This window comes from Calypte anna, chromosome 15 (assembly GCF_003957555.1).
Source record: "Calypte anna isolate BGI_N300 chromosome 15, bCalAnn1_v1.p, whole genome shotgun sequence".
In the NCBI taxonomy this organism is placed as follows: Eukaryota; Metazoa; Chordata; class Aves; order Apodiformes; family Trochilidae; genus Calypte; species Calypte anna.
Genome location: NC_044261.1, coordinates 13143093 through 13166023, shown reverse-complemented (window position 1 = coordinate 13166023; position 22931 = coordinate 13143093). Strand labels below are relative to the sequence as shown.

Below are 22931 nucleotides of genomic sequence, written 5' to 3'. Positions count from 1 at the left end.
AAAAAAAAAAAGCCCGTTATTTACTGCTCCAGGTTGTTGAAGACTTTGGGTTCAGCTTGGACTGCCAGTACCAACAGAACTCCATTTTGAGAGGACCTCACCTGTTTGAATTGGAAGTAAAAAGAACAGCTGGGGAGAAAATGCAAGACTTTACTCTTAAGATTGTTTAATGGCATTAGATTTGATTAATCATGTCTGCTTCGGCTGGTTTGGGTTTTTTTGCTTAAAAAAGAATAATACAGGAAAGATGATTACATTAGGTTCATTTAATAAGAAGTAATTTAGGGATTTTCCTGGCTTAATGTCTGCAGTTTTTGGCTTCCTCTGATGCTTGTCACTTTTGGATGCCTGGCAGTCTGATTCTGAAGCAAAACTCTCTGTTTGTGTTAGCAACAGTAGCCTCTCCTCTCTCCAGGAATTATGTCACTACGGACCAAATGAGACTACAATGACAATGTGACAGTGGAAAAACGTTGCTAAGTGCACCCTAATTCCAAAGGCCTCCTGTTTTAGGGCTCAGTACCGGCTCTAAAAAAGGGATAAAAAAATACTCCATATCTCTGTAGTAACAGTTTCTGGGGTGAACTTTGCATTAATGTCAGTTATCTCTTCTGTTATGAAGTATTTCATTGCTGTTAAAATTTTATGTAGAATTTAGGTACCTGGGAGTTTATTGTTTCTGTGCTGAACAGCAAGCTGGTAAAGTAAACCCTAGGAATTGTTGGAAATTATCTCTAGCAGTTAACTTTGTGTCAAGATTTATACTGTATCAGAACTATAGTGAATAGAATCTTTGCTAGGTTTTAACTGATGAAATAAGAGCTCTAATGTTTTATGGGATTTCTTTGAGAATTGATATTTTAATGATTAACAGTGCATTATTTCATCATATTTAGCTGTGGCAGATCTCCAGAGGATGTTCCCAACACCACCTTCTTTAGAACAACATCCTGCCTTCTCCCCAGTAATGAATTACAAAGATGGAATAAGTTCAGAGACTGTGACTACCTTGGGAATGATGGAAAGTCCCATGGTCAACATGGTTCCAACACAGCTCACTGAGTTTAAAATGGAGGTGGAGGATGGATTAGGTAGCCCTAAACCTGAAGAAATCAAGGTAATGTGCTAAAGATCTGGTATTTTTATAATCTCCTCTGTGTATGTTTTGGTTTTAATAAACAAGTCACACACATGCAGTGTGTGTTGCAGGCTGCTTGAGCAAATGTGAACAGAAGCTGTATAAAGTGCATATCAGTCCTTAGTTGGGAAAAAAATGTCTTTGCTGGTTAAAAAAACCTTTTAATTATTTCCCTGCTTTTAACTGTAGGTATTTTTCTTCTCGTAATTTTATATTTGTAATGTTTTTGAGTATTGTCAGGAAACAAGCAGCACTGTGTGTGAAATGAGCACAGTGCCTAACAATGTACGTGTTTGAAAAAAAGCTGAGTAGCTGTTAAATTATTTATTTCTTCAGATAAATTTTCTGTAGCATCTTTTATGTACAGCCACTCCTTGCTGCCAGTCTCTGGGGATGCAGCAAGGATAAAAACGTGCATGTAGAAGGGCTGCCTTTTTCTTTCTGAAATGTTGCCTTTTTTGGTTAGGGTTGAAAGTCTCTGAGAAAGCCCAGGGGTTGAACTTGCTCTGTTTCTTCTTCAGCTGATGTTACTTCACAAGTTTTAAGGCCAGATGGGACCATTCTTATCTGACTTTCTGTATAACACAGGTCAGGTAATGTCACATAGTTACTCCTATATTGAGTCCAATAGTGTATCTGAGTAAAGAACTATTTTGAAATGGGGACTCTGCTGCTGGGCCCTGGTACTCACCTCCCAGACTTTACATATCAAGATGTATCCATTTTTCCATAGCATCACATGAGAGGACTCAACATAAGCACTTAGTGTACATTGACTTGTATCTCATTGTTCCATTTCAGCACAGGTTAAGAGGTAGGACAAATCATTCTGCCTGTGTGTGTGTATTCTGCATTACTTAGCTTTTTGAGTCAATTTCTGTCACTTTTGCCAAAGTTACGTTATTACATTTCCATGCATGGAGGCTGAGGGTTTTTTTAATTTAAAAATGCACATTTCCTTGTAGAAATACACACTGCCTTGTTCTGCAGGAAGCTCATTTCTGTGCAGGTAATAAAAAGGGAGATACTCAATACAACTTTGTCTTCCTAGTAGACCCCAGCCCTTGATTTTCTAATTCTTCTCCCTCAGGCCCACCCTATCCCTAATCAGCCTCAGCCTGTTCCTTCTCCTTCAGCAGCCAATTCTTTCCCTTACAACACCTTGTTCCCTCTTTTTCTGCTCCTGTGAATGTTGGAATTAACCAGAGGTTTATTTTTAAGCATCTGCACTGCTGAGAAAGCAGTACGTGGAAAGTACATGTCCATACAGTTGCATGGACAAGAAGTGGCTATATATCAATATGACACACTGATATTTAAATGTTTCTTAGTATAAATGATTCGGTCAGCTGTGAATTGGTCAGTGTTCCTGCATGACAGTAAGGGTGTACTGACTTAGGCAGACTGAATGTAAGCACAGGCAAACTCTGGGGTGAGCTTCTCCATGAGAGCAGGTAGAGGGAAGAAGTCCCTGTCCCTGGGGGAGTCAGGACAGATTGTTGCATTCAGGGTTTGTGTCTCCATAGTATGATACAGCCTGTGAAGATACCAGGGCTGCTCGTTAACCTGACACCCATGCTCCAGCTGAGCTGCTGGAGAGCTGCTACACAATTCTGTTGGGAAAGACTTTGCAAAAGTGGTTGTTAGGGGGGTTGTTAGCAGTGCCCCCCTTGCTGGTGAAGAGTTGACCACCTGGAGCAAGTCTGCTTTGTTACTGCAAGGTCTCTTCCTCCTCCTGCCCCAGCTTTGGAACTTGAAGGCATGTGGAGAAAAGGCATCTTCTTAAGAGGTTCTGCTCAGGAACAGTTGTCAATTTGCTTTTTATAGTTGGTGTATCTACCAATATTTACACTACTATAGAAGTTGAAAGTAATTTTTTATAAGGTTTGTAAGATTTTGCCTTGCCATGTGTCTTGCTGGTTGTTTTCTGCTGTTCATGCAGTAAAGTATTTGCTTAAGACTAGGATAATTTGGGCCTGGAAAGAAAACCTGTACTGGAACTTGCTGAGCTGAAAGTGGGAACAGATTTTAGGGCATCACTGATACTGAAGATATTTTAATCTCTTTCACAACCATTTTAGGAGTATTAAAATACATATCTTAATTCTGTCTGATAACATTTCCAACAGCACAGTTGACTTGCTTTTAAGTGTGTCACACCTGCTCATACACACCAGTGGGGAAACAAGCACCTAAACCATTGCTAATCATTCTGAGAACATGTAAGTAGTTTCCTTGTGCTGAGTATTCAGCAGCTGAAGATCCACACATTTCTCATCTATCAATGCTTTACAAGGTGCAAGGGGAAAGAAAGCAAACAACTAATGAGTTGTCAAATACTGAAATGCTAGGGAAGATTAATGGTACTATTTTAATAATTTTACTTTGCAGTAGTGCTTCAAAGGGACTAGATCTTCTGAAAGGAACTTGGAATAGCTCTAGAAACTCTGGCTGAAGTTCCTTGTTATCATTCTCTGCAAGCAGACATGACAGCCAATGAAAATCCTGCTCTTGAGTGTTTTGTAAAATGAGTAAATACATATTTAATTTTGGAAAAAACACAGTTGTAGAGGGTTCAAACAGTGTAATAGGTTTTAATTAAAAATAAGTATCTAAATACTAAAGAGCAATCTTACCATATTGTTGTAAACCATGTCACTTGGATGTTACAGGATTTTTCGTACGTGCACAAAGTTCCATCATTTCAACCTTTTGTGGGCTCCTCCTTATTTGCTCCACTGAAGATACTGCCAAGCCAGTGCCTCCTACCTCTGAAGATACCAGATGCCTGCATTTTCAGGCCTTCTTGGGCTGTTCCTCCTAAAATTGAACAACTTCCTTTGCCACCTGCAGCCACTTTCATTAGAGATGGCTACAAGTGAGTACAGTTGTGTAGAAAATCAGTTTTCTTATGCTCATACCTCAAATGGCTTGTTAATTAAAATGTTTGCATCTATTACCAGTGCTTTACTATGCACCAGACCATAAAATGACCTGCAGATGATACTTTCAACCTTGTAAGTTTGTCACTGTGTGAGATAAAAAAAGCTGTTATTAGGAACATCTGAATTAAAAATAGGCTTGGGACGTTGGTGGTGTTACAGTGTGTGTCCACTACACTCCTAGAACAGGAGTAAGTGACACTTGAATTAATTGCAATTTCTGATACAGGAAAATACTGTAATTTAACATAAACCAGAAATGTTAGGGAATACAATTATTGCATTTAAACTCATGTCTGTGTACTCCCCTTTCAGTGTCCAGTTCTCCAGCTTAGAGTTAGGCTCCCCTCCCATTTGTAACTGTGTACTCAGTTTGAGCTTCAGTCTGATGTTACCCAGTCCTGACAACAACATTTTGCCTTCTGAGGGCTCTTAGAATTTTGCCTAAGCCTGTGCCAGCTCTCTTCTCCATCTCCTCATGGACATGGAGCTTCTGAGTTCTTGGGATTTTACCTGAATGAGTCACATCTGGAGCTGCTCATCAGGCAGATGCCACCTCCCCAGTTCTAAATACAAAAACAAAAGATGCCAAGTATCAGAGTGCTGTGACTTATAAGCAGACACTGATAATAAATTAAAAACCTTGTATTTGTTACTCAGTTCTCAGAAATCAGCGTTGTTTATAGAAGGAATTAATTACTGGAGATTTTGAGAGCTGTCAAGAATTTCACCATTAAATTAAGAAAACCTCTTAAAATGCATAATAATAGTAAAAGGTCTCCTGCTGCACTGCACAGATTTCTAGAGGAAGCTGCCTGTATGTTTAAATCAGTCCAGGGATCCTTTAAATCAGTCCTTTTGCAGCTCCAAAGGATCCTTCAGTGTTCTCAAAAGAATGGCAAAAAAGAAATTGTAAACCCTTGATATAGGCCCTAGGGAGCAATTTAATTCTCAGTTTCTTCATAATAGTAAGTGATTCACCAGGCCTGAGCTGGTTATTAATTTCAGGTATTTGTTGGGGAAAAAACCCCTTTCATTCTCAATGTAATCCAATTAGAGTGAAGATGATTACTGCAGGCTTCTGACAGAGTGGTGATTGCCAATCAAGGTTTCTAGGTCACCTTTTCTTATTAGTCTGAAGCATTTGGTTTGCTTTGGATTCAGAACTCCTTCAAGCCTTGGGTTGTTTGGGTTTTACTTTTTTTTCTTCTCTTGCTTTGAATTGGACATACATCAGTTCAAGGTAATAAATTTTTCTAAGGAATGAGGTCTTCACTATTTTCCTTTTCAAGTCACTAATGATATGTGAGCATTAAAATAGTATTCCTTTGGAATAACACAGAAATACTCTGTAAGAACAGACAAACATGGAAAAAACCCTATTTCCCCTCCTTTATCAAGAGACTCTGTGAGTTCTTACACTTTTTCCTGTCCCTAATACATAATGAAGAAACTTCAAAAAAAGGGAGCAGCTTATTAGAAACTGGGAAAGAGGAAAGTTAAGATCATATTATTTTCATAATATATTCATTGTATCTGTAATGAGTCATTCCAGGGATAAGACAGATCTCATGGGAATGTACAGACTCTTCTTAGGTCATTTGAATTTGGCAAAAAACTGACAAAACCAGAGTAATCAAAACCAGTCGTGGCAAGAGATGACCCAAAAATACAGTTCTTAGCTTTGCTTGACTCTGAGTTCCTAATGGAATGTGTCATGTTGTGCTGCAGACTGAATGAGCATTTATAGTTATCTGTAAGACTCTTACCAGTTACAAACCTCTGTATGTAAGTGCCATGTGCAGGACTTGGGACAGTGATATAAATGATGGTTTCTAAAATAAAGTAGGACTTATATGCCTCTGAAATATTTTCTTCATTTCTACTAATGTATATCTCTCTGCAGATAATTGTGTTTAGAGATCAACTATAATTCTTTCTCTCTTCCCTAAAGAGTTAGAAAAATATCCTATAAACTTAACTTGATAATTTATCTAGATATTCTTCTCAGAAGCATTTGAGTTTTAGGCTGTGAGAATAATCTTTTAGAGGGCTAAGTGCCTCAGAAGGTACCTTTTCTATTAGACAGATAAGAAACAGCAGTGTTCATGATGAGAATTACAATTTTAGTTGAGATACATGAGGAGAAGGTTATGAGCAAAATGTGTGTTCTTTACCAAGATCACGGTGAATTCTCTCAGTTTTCACCATCTCCTTATATTTAAAACTAAGTTTTGACAAAACCAGTCCTCACAACTGAACAGTTTGTGCTGGCATTTTGACTCTTTCTCATTTATTTCTTGTAGCAATGTGCCTAGTGTAGGGAGCCTGGCTGACCAAGACTATCTTCAGATGAGCACTCCTCAGATGAACACCCCGGTGACGCTGAACAGCGCCGCTCCGGCCAGCAACAGCGGCGCAGGGGTCCTGCCCTCACCAGCAACTCCCCGCTTCTCTGTCCCCACCCCCCGCACCCCCAGGACCCCGAGGACTCCCAGAGGGGGGGGGACTGCGAGCGGCCAAGGGTCTGTGAAGTACGACAGCACAGACCAAGGTTCACCCGCTTCCACCCCTTCCACTACCCGGCCCCTCAACTCGGTGGAGCCGGGCACGGTGCAGCCCATCCCCGAAGCCCACAGCCTCTACGTCACTCTGATCCTCTCAGACTCCGTGCTGAACATCTTCAAAGACCGCAACTTCGACAGCTGCTGCATATGCGCCTGCAACATGAACATCAAGGGTGCGGATGTGGGACTGTACATCCCAGACTCCTCCAACGAGGATCAGTACCGCTGCACCTGCGGATTCAGCGCCATCATGAACCGCAAGCTGGGCTACAACTCGGGGCTCTTCATCGAGGACGAGCTGGATATTTTTGGCAAGACCTCCGACATCGGCCAAGCTGCAGAAAGACGACTGATGATCTGCCAAAGCAACTTCATCTCTCAGATGGGAGAGGGAGCTCGAAGGAGCCAGGAACCTCCCATGAGTCTCCTCCTGCTCCTCCAGAATCAGCACACGCAGCCCTTCACCTCCCTGAGCTGCCTGGACTACATGGCCTCCAACAACCGCCAGGCGCTGCCCTGCGTCAACTGGAGCTACGACCGGCTGCAGGCAGACAGCAACGACTCCTGGGTGGAGTGCTTCAATGCCCTCGAGCAGGGCAGGCAGTATGTGGACAACCCCACTGGTGGAAAAGTGGACGAAGCCCTGGTCAGAAGTGCCACTGTACATTCTTGGCCTCACAGCAATGGTAGGGATCAGAGGACTTGCTTGTTCTCTTTGAATTTTTTTTTGTCACTTCTGTAAATTTGTTTGAAACATGCCAGTCCTGACACATTTAATCCCTGTGTGGGATGCATGAAATGCATGAAAATATTCTAGAAGTAAGGTAGATCTCTCAAAGCTTTATAAATGACATCCCAATTACTGGTAATCCAGTTGTCATTAGGCTGCATGGACTACATTGTGTAAGAATCTGTGGAAGTTGAGCTGAAGGAGAGATGCAAAACAAGTTGAGGAAAGGGCAGAATTACAGCCCTTTGTTTTTTGAAGAAGGGTATAAGCAGTCAGGCAGAAAAGAACTGCCCTGTATGAAAGGTCACTAAGGGGAAAAAAAAGTGGTATTATAATCAAATATTATCTATATGCTGAAGATGCTCTGACTCCTTAGTAACTGAGCTGGACAACAGTAACATTGAAAGGTGTGTGAGCAGGAATGTGATGACACCTCTATTTCAGCAATATTCTCATGAAGTAGCACATAAAATGCCATTAAGCTAATAATGAGAGTTCTGCTGATCTATGAGCATTGTGAAAAGCAATAAAAAGCAACAACAACCCAAAAAATGTTGCCACCTCAGAATCATTGTTCTGTTCCTCACTGAAAATGACTGATGCTCCTTTCTCCTCTGCAGTGTTGGATATCAGCATGCTCTCCTCCCAGGACGTGGTGCGTATGCTGCTGTCACTGCAGCCCTTTCTCCAGGATGCCATCCAGAAGAAACGAACAGGAAGGACCTGGGAGAACATCCAGCACGTGCAGGGACCACTCACCTGGCAGCAATTCCATAAGATGGCAGGACGGGGAACCTATGGTACATACCTCACAGTGTATGCCAAGAGTTAAAATGAAAGCAGAGTTTTCTGGAAACTGGCACTTCCTTCTGGAAGTTTGTAAGAACAAATGGGGTCTTCACATAGCTTGGAAGTGCCTTAAAAAGCATTTAAAGCAGATGCTTGAATAGCATAGTGGAGGTTGTTCCCTTCCAGACTGAGTATTTAGAGAGCAAAAATGCTGGGTGAGGATCAGGCTCCCTGCCTCAGTCTGTGTGTTGGCTGGCACTGACCCCAACAGAGGAACCTGTACCAGATCCTCATGGGGAGGGAGGAGGGGGTTTTTGAGCTATGCAAACACACAAAAAGTGGCTGTACTTGCTCCACTAAGAGGTTTGCTTGTTCTAAGGTTTCCCTGAGTCTCAATAAGAAGTTTTAAGTATCTCCTGGCTGTAAGTGACACTTCTGCAAAATCAGAATCACAACATAGATGGGGATGTGCACATTGGCAAAATAATGACTGACATTCAAATACATTATTTCAGGCCTTCAGGTTTTTTTCAATCTTAACCAATGCAGTCTTAGTTTTGGGTTTTTTTCCCTACAGTTCCATTGTGCTTTGCTTTATTTTCTCTCTGTTGGTATTTGATAAATTGAAGCTTTCCTTTGGGGCTTGGTCAACTTGTAAATACAGCTCCTGTCTAGAGCTCTTTTGTGTTTAATACTCCTAATCTCATCATTTTTCCAGCACTTAAAAGTTAAATGCAACTTGAAGAGTTAGGTTTCACTAATTGTTATTAGAGAGTAAGAAGAAAATTACCATTTATTCAGCAGCAGAGCCTTTGATACAGATGCCATAATCTCTACTGAATGTTGGCTTTTTAATAAAGTTGGATTATATTCTGCAGGAAATATTTGGGTATATTTTTGCTTGAAATTTTCAACAGTATTTCTTCTAATGAGCACAGTGCCATCCATTTTACACTGGATGGGAATCCTCTCGGCTCTGGCAGCAGCTGCTCTGGAGCACTTCCCATGGAGTGGAGCAGGAGGCAGTTATTAGAATTACAGTTACTTAGCTTGGTGTTATATACCTGAGAATAACTTTACCTAATCATATTAGTAACTTTGCACAACCAGATGGAGGCAGATGAAGAACTGCAAAATCAGATTTCATGTATACATGTTATTACTTTTGATTGAATAGGAACTTGTGAGACGTGCTCATGGTTATGACACAGTAAAACCAGAGGATGAAGCCTTGGGAATGCAGTACCTCCATGTACAGTACACTGAAAGGTGGTTTATTGAAGCTTTCTAGCAGAGTTTAAATGATGCTTGGATCAGCTCCCTCTCTTTGGCTGTCTGAACTTCGATTTTATGACTTTTCTTAAGTACAATATAAATCTTATCTTCTCCTTTATTAAATATCTTTTTTCCAATTAAAAAGGGGGAAAACATGGTTTATCAGGCACAATATGGCCTCGATATAGATTTCCACTCTATGCTTAAAATTCTAGGAGAGAGCATGACAAGGAATTAGTAATTTCCAATACTGCTAGAAAAGAACTCACTTCCTGGTACAGCAGAGACCCCACTGCAGTTACTGAACAGTTATTAAGTTATTTTGACTTACTTTTTTTTTTTTTTTTTTTCTCTTTGAAGGCTCTGAGGAATCTCCTGAGCCTCTTCCAATCCCGACTTTGCTGGTGGGTTATGACAAGGACTTCCTGACAATCTCTCCGTTCTCCTTGCCCTTCTGGGAGAGGCTGTTGCTGGATCCCTACGGGGGCCATCGGGATGTCGCCTACATCGTGGTGTGTCCAGAAAATGAGGCCTTGCTCGATGGAGCCAAAACTTTCTTCAGGGACTTGAGTGCTGTCTATGAGGTTGGGAAGGAACGACACTCAGTTATTTCTAAGTGTCATTTCTGCTCTATTGCATGTTCATTGGGAGAGAGCCATGTTTGGGGTTTTTTTAAGTAAAAATGATTTGAATAAGGATTGACTTAATTTGGGGGAGTTCCTGCACTTCCAGAGTCCAAGAGCACAGTCTCATTGAGTTACATTGTGATTCTCTGTGTGTTTCTGGGTATTAGTTGCCATCTGCTCTTCCCAGCATACATTCTCTTTATTTTGCAGAGCAAAATTCACTGTGGTGTTATACAGTTGCAGCCTAATACATGAAGGCCCAACCAAACCTAAAGAGCAAGGAGCAGACTGAAAAAAGTGTTTTCCTGTATGTGCTAGGATGGAGAGAAATCTGTTTCCTTTTTTTAGCACACTCATTTTGTACTCTTGAATATGTAAGATGAGCTTGTGCCCTTAGTTTTGCTGTCAGTACAATTTCAAGTCAGCAGATAGACTTATCCTTTTGGCTTTATATTTATTAATAAGCCATCAGATGTGTGCTGGTAACAGAGAGTTCATGGTACAAACCAGTCTGCCTCATCTGTTCAGGTGCTGGGCAGCCAGTTACAAACATTTCTTCTTTCCTTACCAGATGTGTAGGCTTGGCCAGCACAAACCCATCTGCAAAGTGCTCCGTGATGGAATCATGCGGGTGGGCAAGAGCGTGGCCCAGAAGCTGACGGACGAGCTGGTGAGCGAATGGTTCAGCCAGCCCTGGGGCTCTGAGGAGGCTGACAATCATTCCAGGCTCAAGCTCTACGCCCAGGTGTGCCGCCATCACCTCGGTAAGTCTGGCAGGGCACAGCAGAGCTGCTGCCCTCCTGCAGGTGGGTTAGGTAAGTTCTTATCTGCAGTGGGTGGAAGGAAGGGACTTGGTCTTAGGGTGTGGATTATAATGTTTAAAAATAAAAAAGGTATGATGGGGCTTTATCTTAATTTCTTCACTAATTTCATGTTCTATTTGCCTACTTGAGAGACTTATTTATCGGTCTGGTGATCATGTTAGAGATTCAAAAGCCAACTCTTACCTTTTTTATTAGAGAAGTCACCATGGTGTAAGATGTTTATGGGTCTCAAAGATGTTCCATGCAAGACTGAATGTATAAATTTGATCTGGTTTACCTGCTGATATGTGCCATTACACTCCTGTGACAATGAGATGTGTGATGTCTGCAAAGCAAGAAAAGAGCTAACAGAGGTGATAAAGTGAGAGTATCCTTGATGACCAGGACCTCAATATACTGGGTGTGGATACTTGGAGCCACATGAACCTGAAGATAATGGTCTCCTGGACCTTGTGTAGGCTTTTTTTATCCATACTGAAACAGAGACATGTTGTTAAAGGTTAATTGTTTTGTATTGTTGCTTTTTTCTTGGCAACCTGCTGCATTTTTTTTTATAATACAATATGAGGTGTGCTTGTTTCACAAAGGAGTGTGGAATCAAAGAGTGTGGAAGGGTACAAAGTTTGCTGAGGTAGTGTTAGAAGTCTGGTCCTAGATGAGTCCCTGGACTCCTCTAACATTGCTCCCTGATGCAGTCCAAGGAGAGATGTGGTTGTTCCATTCCAGAATGGATCCAGAGGCAACATAACATGTGTTGTGTGTATGGCTGCGAAATGGACTCTTGGCACAAGAAACAGACCCATCCAAAACATTACTGGAAGTACATTTGCTGAGACAGGGCTGGTCAGCAGGACAGGCAGTGATGATAGAACAGCAGCCATGTCTGTGTTGCATGCTTGAGCTGAAATGTGCAAACTTTTTTTTATTGTTTAAAAAGATGTAGGAACTTTTAAGTGGTTTCTTGAGAAGTGCCTGCTCCCATTGCTCTGAAAAAGGTATGCCAGTACTGAACTCTGTGTGCCTTGACAACTGGTGAGCTGGCTTTGGAAAAAAATTAAAGCAGACATCCCAGAGTTAGCTGAGTTGATCCCAGAATTAGCTGGCAGTTGATGGGTAAATCCCCTGCTGGGGATTTACCACCTCTGAGAATCATTAAATAGTAATTATTAATTTAGTTATTTCTTATTCATTTATGACTTAAAATAATTGCTGTGATATCTCTTTTTTCTGATACTGAGGAACAGAACTAATGTACTGCAGTTTGCCATTAGTGTAGCTCAGGTAAAAGGACTTTTGGATTTTTAGTCTGCTGAACACTCTGAAGCTCTTACCACACACAGTGTAGCCAGAGGAACAAGATGTCAGTGCTGTTTTTAGTGTCATTTGATTTGTATCAGTTAGACCTGAAACCCTGAAGACTGGGTTCCAAAGCAAGTATTAGTGATGGAGATCGTATTTCACTTTGCATTTTTACTCTTAGAGTATTCTAAAATTGCAGAAAATACTGTATGACTTTCTGCTTCATGCAGTTCACCTCAATCTGGCAGACTCTCATTCATCTCTTTTCCTCTTTACCTGCCATTTCAGCACCTTACTTAGCCACTCTGCAGCTTGACAGCAGCTTATTGCTACCACCTAAGTACCAAACCCCGGCACCAGCAAACCAGACTCAAACAGTACCTGGGAACACTGGATCTGGACCTGGATCCTCAAATCCAACCTGTCTGCCAGCTGCTGGGGCACCCCCGACAGGCAGTTCTCTCAACTCCACACCCAGTGGTGGGACCACCAGCCTGCCAGTGGGAAGTAGTTCATCCTCGGGATCCTCTGTGCCACAGCTGTCAGCATCTTCTGCAACACCTGGTGTCAGCCAGATGGCCACTACCTCCACTCCAGGGTTTAGTGGGAACACTGGTTCAGGGCAGAACACCAGCACTGGGGGAAACGCCGCAGACCGCTCACAAGGGAGCACAGGTCCTGGAGGAGACACAGAACCAGGTCAAACCTTACCACAACAGCCACAAGAAGGACAGGAAGGGTAAGTTACTTCAGTGCTTAAATAACTTAAAATACAATTAAATCCACTGATCTGTTTCCATACATCTCATAAGCTTTAAGCCTTACATAAACCCCTGAGAGGAAAGGACTCTTTGGCACATACACTGCAGGGTATCTCGTGTGGCACAGAATGCCTCTTGACCTGGGCAAATCCATCATGCCTCTAAAATTAACACAATTTGGGGATTATTTTTTTCCCCTTGTTTTCTTGCATTGCAAGTATTGTTTTGCAAGCAGGTATTGCCATGTGGTCAGGAAACAGGAATATGCTGCTCTTGCTTTAAAATACATTTTAGCAGTGCAACTTTTGTAAAGACTTCATTATAGATAGTCATCAATCAGACTTCAACATTAGGAGAAGGATTTTTAACTTATGTAAGCAGCTTCCTGAGTGAGCATGTTTTTCATTACTCTCACGATGATGCATATTACTAATAGTCATGATATATGTTATGGAGTTGCTGTATCTGAAGTGAAAAGCCCACATCCTGTTGTAGTTGGGGTTATCCTGAAGACATCTGTTCCGTGGATCTCTGCTAAATGCCACTTTATCAGCTGCAGCATGGTTTCTGACCAAGGAAGTCTGAGCTGCTTTTTATCACTTGCAGATGTTGAGCCTCTGGTTCATGGCTGAGGCAGGGAGGAGTGTTTTACCAAGTGACAAATGTTCAGTTGCTCCTTCCAGTGGAACCTTTTCTGTAAACAGAGGACTTCAGTCTCCAGGATTATTACTGTCACTTTTGCTCAGTGCTCAATTCCTTCTCTCCCCCTTCCATCTCTCCCAAAAGAAAGCCCTAAAGAGCACCCAAACCCAGACATGTTCATACATAAAGAGAGACCCGCAGAACTAATACTATTCAACTTTTTCGTGTGCTTCAGATACTGATTCTGATTGAATTAAATGAGATTATTTTAGACTTTATGGCAAGTATCTGTAATGCAGAATTAACAGGAGGTATTTGGATTAAGAACTGCTGTGACCAGGAGTCCTCTCTCCTCAGTCACTGTTGTCATCATTTTTAGTTTTCCCATGCACACCTTTACAGACAGTAGTACTGAGCAGTTGTAAGTTGTCTCTGAACTCTGTGAGTTGTCTCTGAACTCTGTGAGTTGTCTCTGAACACTGTGAGTTGTCTCTGAACACTGTGAGTTGTCTCTGAACACTGTGAGTTGTCTCTGAACACTGTGAGTTGTCTCTGAACGCTGTGAGTTGTCTCTGAATGCTGTGAGTTGTCTCTGTGAGTTGCCTCAGCTTGCTAACCCCACGTGTGCTGCAGTGTTACAGAGAGGGAGCGGATCGGGGTGCCCACTGAGCCCGAGTCTGCAGACAGCAATGCCTACCCCCCAGCTGTGGTCATCTACATGGTGGATCCTTTCACCTACACTGCAGATGAAGAATCTGCCTCCACCAACTTCTGGCTGTTAAGTTTGATGAGATGCTACACAGAAATGTTGGATAACTTGCCTGAGAACATGAGGAATTCTTTCATTCTCCAGGTAACTCTGCCTACCTGTGTGACACAGGAGAGTCATTCTGTCACTCTGTACCTTTGGTACATGTGCTGTAGTAAAAAATTCAAAATGGAAGAAAATATATTGAATTTTAGTGACATTTGCAAATTGTTTTCTTTAAGTACAAAGCTACATATTAAACAGTTGGATTTGGTGAGGAAGTCAGTTTAGGGCAGCCACAGTTATCTCTGGCATTAGACTCTGTTGCATGGTTCTAAGCAATCATATATGCTAGATGCTTCCTGAAGAGGGATTTCAGTTATTTAAGTTGCAGCTTGGGTGCTGTTGCCAAAAATGTCCAGTTGCTCCTTTGATTACTTTTCATGTTGAGTTGTTTGCTTTTTATATTTGCTCTGATTTATAATTTTAATCCAGAAGTAGTATGGGGAACCAGACATTTAATGCATAATTTAACTATTGTATTGTTATTATCTGCTTCTTAAAAATAATTTACCATGTAACTTGGCATATAATAATAGTTACTTACTATGAAATTTCTTAAGAATTGAATTTGTGCAGTCAGAAGCAGAGCCTGGCCTGTTGCCCAGCCTGTGCCTGTTCTGCCAGGTCTCTGCTTACACAGGAGCTCAGTCTAAATCAGGGGGAGAAGGGGAGAACAAAAATTACAACCTGTGTATGCATGCTGCACGTGTGAGAAGTGTGCCTTGTTCATGTGTGCTCAACTTGATTTAAAAGTATTTTATTTTAAATGATAAAAAATAAAATTAGAATGTGACAGTGTCTCAAATTGGCATATAAAACACTGCTCATTTTTGGTAATTTGACCCTCCTTATTCCCTCATATGTCAAGGAAACTGTCACCAAAATAAATTCTACTTGGGGATGAACAGAAAATCAGATTAATAACTTCAGGTTGTGGTAGACTGCAGGAAATTTTATTGATTCAGAACTGAATATAGTAAAAATAAAATAGCCACTGATATTGCAATGTCTGAAATACAGGAACATGTAAACTGTACACTGAAATTGTATCTTAGTCTATACAAGGCAGCTCATGGTTTTACCAGCTCTTTCTAAATACTGTTTATTTTCTGGGCATTTATGCTTATTTGTCCAAAGAGGTGGCATTTTGCCATTTTAAGTCAAAATAGTAGACAATTTTCTTTTAAGTAAAAGTGTAATGGGATATATAGTTACCAGCATAATACTCCCACAGCTGTAGGACAGTGTACACACATACAAGGTTATTTCAAAACAAATCAAAACCAAATGTGTAGAGATTTATTATAACTCTGAAATTCTTGGAGAAAAAATTTCTTTTAAAAACAGTCGTAATGCTTAAGTAGAATATACTAGCAAAGTTCCAGTGGTTCATGCAAGAACCAGAGAGTCATAAAAGTTATTACTTAAGTTTTATTACTACTAAAAATATTTGTCAAAAGAATCTGCTTGGGTTTTAGAGTGTAAAAATACAACATAAACAATTCTGTATTGACTGTTTCTGTTCCAAAGACCTTACTGAGACAGACATTTCCATAACCATGTGAAGGAAATTTAATGAAAAAAAAAGTTTTCAAGGATTTACTTCTGATTTTGGAAAGGATGTGAACTGAATAGATTATTGCTTCTCAAGGAATGTTTCCTTGAGAATGGGTCTTAACCACCAAATTCAAACCTCCTCAGTCACCTTTCTGTTTCTTGTACATTTAGTACATTTAGGCACCCTGCTTCACAAATGAAAGTGAACAGCAGCATAAGGTTGCTGAGGTTCCACTGTTTACTAAATTGAAAAGGAGAAACAACCACATAAATCATTATAATAGAATTTCAGTTCTCCTCTCTACAGTCTTCTCTAAGACTGGCACTGTGCTGCTCATTCCCACACCAAGAGCAAACAAATGCTAATTCTGACCACAAGCTATGGAACCAAACCTGCCTGGACATGAAGAGAGCACCAAAGATTATATAGTAAAGACTACCTGCAAGTGAAAATGTTGATAAAAAAGAGATAAAATAAATAGAGATGTTTGAATATGTGTGTTTGGTTTTGGACTGAGGATTTTAAAAGCTTTAATTAAAAATTCTATGACTTTTTATATGGCAGGAAGCAGAATTCCTTTAGAGTTCCTGGAAAGCTGTTTGTCAGCTCCTGGAGCTGTGTGACAGTACCAGACAGTTAGTGCTGCCCTGTAAGGGGACTTCCTCTTGCATTGCCTAGGAGAAGTCTTGGCTTTCTGAGAGATTTGGCAACCTTAAAACTATCATTGTACTGGAAGCTGCAGTGGCTGGGTGTTGTAACCATTCCTGCAAAAGGGCAGGAGCCCTGATGGGAAGCTACAGATGCTGTAATGTAAATAATTCAGTACCACAGATGAAGTGGCATGGTTATTAACTGACAGAATGTGTGAAGCTGGTTTGATTTTAATGCACAGCTGAAGACCTGAAGTCATGTTTCATTGTTTATATCAATTTTACAGATTGTGCCTTGCCAGTACATGCTGCAGACAATGAAGGATGAACAGGTTTTCTACATTCAGCACTTGAAGTCTCTGGCATTTTCAGTGTACTGCCAGTGCAGGAGGCCACTGCCCACACAGATCCACATCAAGTCTCTCACAGGCTTTGGGCCAGCTGCCAGCATTGAGATGACCCTCAAAAATCCTGAGGTATGTCTTGACACCAAGACATTGGAAGTCTGATAATAAACTGCAACTACTTTTCTGAAATATCAAAAAAAGAGTAGCAGTAATATTTTTAGGAGTATTATTTCAAACTGTCGGAGACAATATAAAAGGAAAGGAAATAGAAGGAGTAAGAAAAATGCCAGACTATTTGCTTTCCAAACTTTGTAAGCTTCTTGGTTTTAGTCATAAAGTAAAAGGTTAAATTAAAGCTCAGTTTGAAAGCAATGTATGCTGTTACTTGGGATTCTGAGACGTTTTGTAGTTTGAGTCTATAGTATTCCTACAAGGAAGTGTTTATGTCCAGCCTTTATTTCTATACATATATATGCACATATATGAAATAAGTTCCTGTGATTAATTACAGATACTGATTCTCTGGGGTAATGGAGACGTCCCCCTATTTCAGTGGGCTTATCTTTCATCTGCTTCTTAAAGTGCAAATATTCAAACCCTGCTCCTGGGATCTCAGGGATTTCAAAAGAAGCATAATCCATCCTACTCTCCATGAATGTTTTTCATTCTTTGAAAGATAATGATGACTTTTATTTAAATTTAATGGGCCAAGTAAGCACTTAAAACATCATGGGAAAAAAGACATGCATGTTAAGGTTTAAAAACCTAGTTTCAAAGTAATCTTAAAACCAACCTATTAGCACATTTCATTACTTGTTTAAAAACACACCCTCTCACTGAAAATTTCTAAGAGCAGTATCACCCCAGGCATCTCTTCCTCACATTCCCTCCTGATGTTTCCCTCATAAAGTGTCTGTTCAGCAGGATGGATTTTGCAGCAGGTTACAACACTCATGCTTCAAGTTATTTAGGTGTAAGGGGAAGAGCAATAAACTTGTAAGGCCCCTGCAAGCATCTCCCTCCCTTTAATGTTCCTGTAGTGTTTCCAGGATGGTAGAAAGAAGGTGACATAAGGAAAAACATGATACTCCTTAATGTCTCTAATACCATAAATTAATTTTTCTCTTAACTGATTAACTTCTACTTTGCACTTCATGTTTTATTTCCCAAAGTTACAAGACACCAAAAAGGGAGCATATGTTTTCATGAGAACTTAAGAGTTCTGAAGTGCAGCAGTTTCAATTAGCAGAAATTATTTGTCTGTAACTACCCTTCTGCCAGGATAGTCTCGTGACTCTATGACTCTGCCATAGTCTCTTGACTGTGAATGCCACTGACTTATTTATTGCTTCAAGCTCACATTTGTTCTGTGCTCCCTGCTACTCTGTCTGGTTCTTCAGTTAAATAGTTTTGGCTATATTTATATGTGATGACTGCAATTACTTTCTTGCAGAGGCCCAGCCCCATCCAGCTATACTCGCCTCCTTTCATACTGGCACCCATCAAGGACAAACAGACAGAGCTGGGGGAAACCTTTGGAGAGGCCAGTCAGAAGTACAACGTGCTGTTTGTTGGGTATTGTTTGTCTCACGATCAGCGGTGGCTGCTGGCATCCTGCACTGACCTTCATGGGGAACTCCTGGAAACCTGCATAGTTAATATTGATTTACCAAACAGGTAGAAATCCTTATTTTTTACATCATACCCAAGTCTGTAGTTGTCATCCCTCATTCTCATTAGTTTCTTGCACATCCTTTCTAAGCTTATTTTCTGCTGCTGTGATCATAATGTTGCAGTGATGACATATCAGTGCTTTATAGCTTATAGACTGCAGAGGTAACATGTTAATGTCTTACACTTGTTTTACAAATGCTACCTACAAATTTACCTTCAAGAACAACTGGTGCATTGCTCAGCATATTGGCACCTCTTGCAGGTCCCTGCAGTAACACTACTGAAAGCAGACACATGCTCTGCTGAGAACTCCTATGGATGGTGAGCAGTGAAATCATTATACAGAACAGAAACCTGAATACTGTCCTCAGTTTTCTTCTTACTTTTTATCTTCTTCTTTCTTAACCTCCAGGTCAAGGAGGAGCAAGTTGTCTGCACGTAAAATTGGCCTGCAGAAGCTCTGGGAATGGTGCATTGGGATTGTGCAGATGACATCACTGCCTTGGAGAGTTGTGATCGGGCGGCTCGGCCGCCTGGGCCACGGGGAGTTAAAAGGTACAAATGTCACTGCTATCCCTGCCCCAGGCTTTGGAATGAAGACATGGCCCCAGTGTGCAAAGCAGAGAGACTTAACATAGATCACAAACCTTTAAAATCAGATAACTGAGGCTGATAATTCTACCCTGGCACTGAATTTGTGTAGTGGTCTGATGAACACCGTGCTTGTTCACACAGTGGGTTTGACGTTGCCCCTCGTGCTGGGGACGTGTGGTGTAGATGAAATGCTCTTTGCACTCATTCCACGAGGAAGTCATTTCTGAGTTTTGTCACTTATTAGAAAAAGATCCTAACAGTTGTTATCCTGTCACAGAAGAAAAACAGAATTCAATTCTGACTTCTAAACTTCAGCCAACCAAACAAAAAAGTCTTGCACAGAAAGTTACTGAACAAGAAACAATACATTTCTTTCTGTGGTGTGCCAAGGTACCTGATAATCAGTGTTAAAAAGCAGGAAGGTACTGTGCCAGAGTCCCCAGCATTTAGCATTCCTAACAGCTCTGTGAGAATTTGAAGGGAACTCTGGAGTGTTAGGTGCAGGTGCCTTAATCCATTACTGATGGGCCCAGTATAATATAAATTAATGCATTCGGCATCTTTTCTTCCTTTGCTAAGGGCTGTGGCCAGTGATCAGGTTTTGTTTGGTCACTGATTAGAAGAAAATGGGATTCTGAGAGGGTGCTCTCAGTATTTTCCCATCCTCTGAGTTGGAACATGAAGATAAATTAAGACACCAGGATAAAGGTAGTACAGCAGTGTTTGTCTTTTACACTGGTAACCAAAGAGAACTTAAACTCCTCCTGTTAGCTTGTTGTAAGAGATTCAGTATTTCATGAAGTGGGGGGGAGAGAGGAAATGCATTGCACAGTAAGTAGCAATTCAGCCTGAAAGCATGAAGAAATGTTCTGGGGGGATATTCCCATGCAGGGGAAGAAGAGCTGTTGCCTGCCTAAGCAGGGAAGTTTGGTATCCATTGCACACACACAGGTGTTTAATCAAAGGCAGGAAAACATTGAGAATTTAATCAGCAACTCCCTTTGGACACATAATGTTATTTAAATGCCTAAACGTAGTTTCTTGAATGTCTGTCTGCACCTCCACTGAAATTTGCTTGATTATTTTTTTCGTAACAAAATTTGACATAAGTTCTCTGAGTGAATTAACATCTCTTTGCTTGAGTTTCTTGTATCCCAGCTGTGCCAGCATGCAGAGCTGGACACCTTGTTCCCATAGGGAGGCAGCTCAGAGCAGTGCAGTGTGAAGGGAATGCTCAGTGCTAATACTGTTCTACTATTCCCAAGCAAGTGCTGGCTGTTCCAGAAGCCCATTATCTTCTGTCATCATGTTTATTCATTTCAGACTGGAGTATCCTCCTTGGGGAATGTTCCCTGCAGACAATCAGCAAACAACTAAAGGAGGTGTGCCGCATGTGTGGCATCTCCTCAGCAGACTCCCCTTCCATCCTCAGTGCCTGCTTAGTTGCCATGGAGCCTCAGGGCTCATTTGTTGTGATGCCAGGTAAGTTTTATCCAACTATTTAAATGCCAGCTAAACTTTTCTTCTCTTACTTAGTGTAATTATCATGTAACGTGAATTTTGGGAGACTTGGGAGGCCAAAGACTTTGACTAGCATGACTTAAGTGTGGTAGAAAACAGGTTGAGTCAGCAGAATTTCCAAAAAAATACCATGAAGAGATGCTGTGCTGGGAGTAAAGGCTCCTGGGGGAAAGAGCACTGTATGGCATTGTCAGACCAGTGACCTTGGAAGGCCATGTCTGCACCTAGAGCTGTTATCAGCGTGATGTTGGAGATACCCTTCTGCAAGGACTGCAGGCACACTGCAGAGCATGACAAAGGAGTTGAAATGAAATGTGAATTTTGAGGTTACCTTTAATGGTTTGTTGCATTATGTAAGCATATACATTTTAACATATATGGTGACATCCTTCTCTTTTCTAGTTTAGAAATAAAAAGATTGCTTCATGGAACAGAATTAGATTAGCTTGAAAATGAATCTTAAAACTGAGTCATTTTCAAAGCACAGAGTTTTTTCTGCATGAGAAAATAGTTATGCTTTTATCATGACAACCTAAGTGGGGTATAGTGCATAATTATATAGGAGTCAAAACCAAATTTAACCTGCTCAGTTAACAAGTAGACTTTGATTAAGGGGCAGCAAAATGAAAGAAGAGATGGAGCATGACGTAGCTAAACATCCACAAGTTGTGATCTTAATTTCCAACTTTTCTAGTCATTTATCCTTTGTAAGATAAGACCCTCTGAACACTTGTATTATCTCGCAAGCCCAGATTAGAAATTAATTTGAACACAGAATATACATGCTGAAGATGACGCAAATCAATGTGTCTGCCATTGCTTCTGTTTGGGCAGATGCTGTCACCATGGGATCGGTGTTTGGCCGGAGCACTGCACTGAACCTGCAGTCATCACAGCTCAACACCCCTCAGGATGCCTCCTGTACACACATCCTGGTTTTCCCAACCTCTGCTACTATCCAGGTAGCACCAGCAAACTACCCCAACGAGGATGGGTTCAGCCCTACTAATGGTGAGTAAGCAGGTGTCTGGTGTGAGAGATGAAATAGCCTGGGGATGCCAAGGGCCTCTTCAGAACATCAGCAGAGCCATACTGGTTGTGAATGAAAACTGATGGACCCCTGTTCTCCCGTGGCCCCCAGACCATCTGGATTTAATTTAAAGAGAATAACACTGTACTTCCTTGTTACAGGAAAATTAATTATCTTTTTCTGAGGCCTGTTTTCAGATAACCATATGGATTTATTCCAAAAGTGACAGAGACTCATCAGGATGTGAAATGCCCCAGACTATAATGTGCTTTCTCCTGTGTTGTGGCTTCTTTTTTTGCAATAATGGTTTGCTTTGTGACCTGTTGTATAGAAAGCTTGCAGGGAGGAGGTACTTGTTCTAGAATTCTAATATTCCTGTAAAGTTGGCAAAATAGACCAACCTGAGAATTCTTTATGTTGGCAGTGTGCTTCCTTGAGCACATTTATAGTTTGTGTCAGCAAGACTCTGGTTAATGCTTCATATCAAATAAGACTTTTCTGTAACTGTTTTGCCACAAACCCTTAAAAAAGATTGCAAAATAATTTAAACCAAGAATAACTACAAACTTGTACAACAGAGGTGTTTTATGAAGAGGGAAGTTACAGTATTGAGAAGAAAAAAGGCCCACTATTTTTAATGAAAGAGTCTGCTTTGATCTGTTACTCCTGGAGGTTCAGTGGGCCTCACAGAAGGGAAGTTACCCCTCTAAGTATTAAGCAGCTGTCCTTTCAAGGCCCCAGAATCCTGGCTGAATGCTGTGCTGACAAATATTTAACCTGCATTAACCTGCCCTTTAGTGCTTCAGATGCTAATTAGAATCAGGTACAAGAACTGGCGTTTTCCAAAATGGTGTTAAATTTAATTTTCTTAACTCTGTTCTGCTTAATGATTAAACTGCTTCCTATGCTATTAGCCATCTCATTTATGCTTTGGAGTCTAAGCAGAGCATGACATTAGTTCTGTTTTGTTTGCTGGGGTTGTAGGACAGAAGTTAATCAACTTAAGTTAATTCAGTGCTCTTGCAGTCCTGTATTTCTCTTCAGAAGATGAAGAAAAACAACCACCTGCCTATTTTAACACTTCAGGTGAAATTGGTTCAAGACACACACATTCTTCTCTGTTTTCATGCAGAGTATATTCTTCTTTTTAAAG

The 22931-nt window shown here is 40.9% G+C and overlaps 1 protein-coding gene across 1 annotated transcript in view; it reads left to right on the top strand.

The window, feature by feature from the left end:
* The window catches only part of MED13L (mediator complex subunit 13L), a 177900-nt gene that overhangs the window by 147021 nt on the left and 7948 nt on the right, over positions 1-22931 (top strand). Inside the window, exons 15-27 of the mRNA XM_030460813.1 lie at positions 897-1117; positions 3811-4016; positions 6387-7333; positions 7998-8177; positions 9802-10025; positions 10639-10831; positions 12479-12929; positions 14227-14446; positions 16900-17088; positions 18413-18636; positions 19046-19188; positions 20551-20709; positions 21583-21759. Coding sequence (XP_030316673.1) covers positions 897-1117; positions 3811-4016; positions 6387-7333; positions 7998-8177; positions 9802-10025; positions 10639-10831; positions 12479-12929; positions 14227-14446; positions 16900-17088; positions 18413-18636; positions 19046-19188; positions 20551-20709; positions 21583-21759 — 3534 coding nt within the window. The remainder of the gene's footprint in view (positions 1-896; positions 1118-3810; positions 4017-6386; positions 7334-7997; positions 8178-9801; positions 10026-10638; positions 10832-12478; positions 12930-14226; positions 14447-16899; positions 17089-18412; positions 18637-19045; positions 19189-20550; positions 20710-21582; positions 21760-22931) is intronic.